The following is a 2,941-nucleotide window of genomic DNA, read 5'->3' as shown; positions in this document are numbered from 1 at the left end:
GGGTTAGCTCCTGCGTACCTAACTAGTCTTCTACCACGCTACAATCCATCACGCTCCCTAAGGTCGCAAAACTCTGGACTTTTGGTAGTACCTAGGATAGCAAAGTCCATTAAAGGAGGTAGAGCTTTTTCGCATTTGGCTCCCAAACTCTGGAATAGCCTTCCTGATAACGTTCGGGGTTCAGACACACTCTCTCTGTTTAAATCTAGATTAAAGACACATCTCTTTGGCCAAGCATTCAAATAATGTATCTCATAATCTTGTACTGCAGTTATATCTGATCAAATGCACATTAATATTCTTTAGCTTGGGTTAAACAAATCAATTTTGCTTGGTTGGATCAGCAGCTATGCTAATTATGTCTCTATTTGTTTCTCTGTTTTTGCCACGGGATTGACATCGAGGATTTACATAAGCTTCAGTCTGGATCCAGAACACCTGAGAAGAGATGATGCCAACCCCTCAGAGGACCTCAGATGATGCCAACCATGAAACAACATACAGAACTACCAAATTTTTTGTTGCATCATATAACAATTGCTGTTAATAGTGTTCATCGTCTGTTTGATTACGTCTTTAATTGATTTTCCGCCATATGTACATTAACTGACAGTCACCACTGATAAGCTACTACTAAATATTGTAGAAACTTAATTTGCTGTAAAGTTGCTTTGCAACGATTTGTATTGTGAAAAGTGCTATACAAATAAACTTGATTTGAATTGAATTGAATTAAAAAACAGGCAAGCAAATAGATCTGTGTGACTTTTACAAGGGCCAAACAGTGATGGCTAGATGACTGGGTCAAAGCATCTCCAAAACACCAAGTATTGTGGGGTGTCCCGGTATGCAGTGGTTAGTACATAACAAAAGTGCTGCAAGGAAGGACAACTGATGAACTGGCATCAGGGTCTTGGAGAGAAGGCTAGCCCATCTGGTCTGATCAAACGGAAGAGCAACTGTAGCTTGAATTACTGAAAAACTTAATGCTGGCCATGATAGAAAGGTGTCAGGACACACAGGGCATATGAGCGTCAGGACTGGACCGTGGAGCAATGGAAGAAGGTTGTCTGGTCTGATGAATCACGTTTTCTTTTAGATCAAGTGGAGAAGGCAACAGGATGCAATATGGGAAGAAGGCAGGCTGGCGAAGCATTGATATGCTCTGGCCAATGTTCAGCTCGGAAACCTTTTGTGTTGGCATTCATGTGGATGTTACTTTTAAAATGTACCACCTACCTAATGATTGTTTTAGACCACGTGCACCCTTTATGCAATGGTGGTCCCTGATGGCAGAGGCCTTATTCAGCAGGATAATGTACCCTGGCACATTGCAAAAATTGTTCAGGAATGGATTGAGGAACATGACGAGTTTCCTTGGCCTCCAAATTCCCCAGATCTCAATCTGATTGACCATCTATAGACCACCATTAGACCAAACTGTTCTCGTTACTTAACCATTCCATTCCATGCCGATCCAAGCAAGCCGGATATGGTTTCATTTTTCATTGTGGGGTTGATAAAAGAGCTCTTTGGAATGTAATACAAATGCATCAGTTATTGCCTTGTAATCCAAGTGTTAACAGACAGTATGAGATGTAAATAGTGACCACATTATGGAGAATTATCAGATATTTTAATTTGCTCAAATAGTGTTTACTTTACTCAAATAGCGTGCTTGGCCAGCTATTAAGTGAAAATGGTAGCCAGACAACAAACAAGTAACCAGTCCACTTCCAGGTCGAGAAAGGTTTGTAATCATGCCGTGCCAAACCAAGGTCAAGTGGAAATATTAGGAATGTAACAATTCCTTACCATTCTTAGAACTGTCTGGACAGACGGTAGAAAAATTACTTGTGGGATGTGCTAGACCAACAAACCCAGCAAGGTGGCCTAACCTTGCAACTGGCAGGACTTAAAGGATCTGGCTAATGTGCCAGATCCATTAAGTACCACATGACAGATTTAGAGGTCTTGTGGAGTCCATGCCTTGATGCATCTGAGCTGTTTTGGCAGCATGAGGGTGACCTACCTCATGTTAGGCAGGCAGTTTTAATGTTTTGGCTGATCAGTGTACATAACATATACAGTGTAGTGCTCATACTGTATATTGATCTGATTAATTTAGTTGAACATTGTATGACGACATGTTTTATGGAATGAAAGTTATGGACAAACTCATCAAATGCAGTTTTTTGGATGTTAAAGGTTAACTTCATAACAGGTCTGGTTATCAGAAGTCACTTGTTTTGACCACTAGAAGGGAGTTAATCTACTTTCTGGTTATTTTCAAAATGACGATTTTTGTTGGGGTTGAAGAAGAGAAAGATAGTGAGAAAAAAGGAACCATCTTACACCCCATCAGGCCCGATCTGAGGTCACAGCTAGAGAAGGAACAGGAGGAGAGAACATCAGGGACACGCCCGATATTAATAGTTTGAAATCACACCAATGTATTGTGCAATACCACAAATTTAGTACCCTATTAGCAACTCACATTGGAACAGATGGAGTTCAGAGTGGAGATGAAGAATGCAAATTAGACATGTCTTGACATTTTAAATAAAGTTAGGAGTGACAGAGAATGTGTTTTGGTTTATTTTAGCATTTGTGGAGTCTAATATCGGATCACGCATGGCCTATTGTGTAAATTGTAGTTAGTGCTTGAAATACAGCTTAGCACTGACTGATTAGTGAAAGATACTGTAGCTCAAGAAAAGTCTATAGACTTACGGAGTGATGCCCCAGTTGACCCGCCTCTCAGGATCTGGTTGAGCACATTGTCTGTGTCACTGGTGCTAGCCATGCTGTTCCTCATCTGCATCATAGACAGCTGAGAACATAGACTTGGCTGACGGTCCATTTTCTTTACAGCCTATGGTTCAACCACCATACATTTAGTTATAAATAATTCTGAATTTAGCTTTGTAAAGACACACGC

At 40.6% G+C, this 2,941-nt stretch overlaps 1 protein-coding gene across 2 annotated transcripts in view; it reads right to left on the bottom strand.

Moving 5' to 3' along the window:
• Positions 1 to 2,941, bottom strand: part of LOC107661028 (blood vessel epicardial substance-like) — an 18,332-nt gene that overhangs the window by 5,040 nt on the left and 10,351 nt on the right. Inside the window, exons 7-8 of one of the 2 annotated variants that reach the window (XM_016450476.1) lie at positions 2,734 to 2,875; positions 2,356 to 2,384 (exon numbers count right to left, since the gene is read on the bottom strand). In XM_016450476.1, the coding sequence (XP_016305962.1) occupies positions 2,362 to 2,384; positions 2,734 to 2,875 (165 nt within the window). In that variant the 3' untranslated portion in view covers positions 2,356 to 2,361. Of the gene's footprint in view, positions 1 to 2,355; positions 2,385 to 2,733; positions 2,876 to 2,941 lie in introns of those variants that run through there. The other variant, XM_016450475.1, reaches the window with a different exon arrangement.

This window comes from Sinocyclocheilus anshuiensis, unplaced genomic scaffold (assembly GCF_001515605.1).
Source record: "Sinocyclocheilus anshuiensis isolate Anshui unplaced genomic scaffold, SAMN03320099.WGS_v1.1 scaffold1036, whole genome shotgun sequence".
NCBI lineage: Eukaryota > Metazoa > Chordata > Actinopteri > Cypriniformes > Cyprinidae > Sinocyclocheilus > Sinocyclocheilus anshuiensis.
Note: the sequence above shows the minus strand (reverse complement) of the source record. Positions and strands in the feature narration are given on the sequence as shown.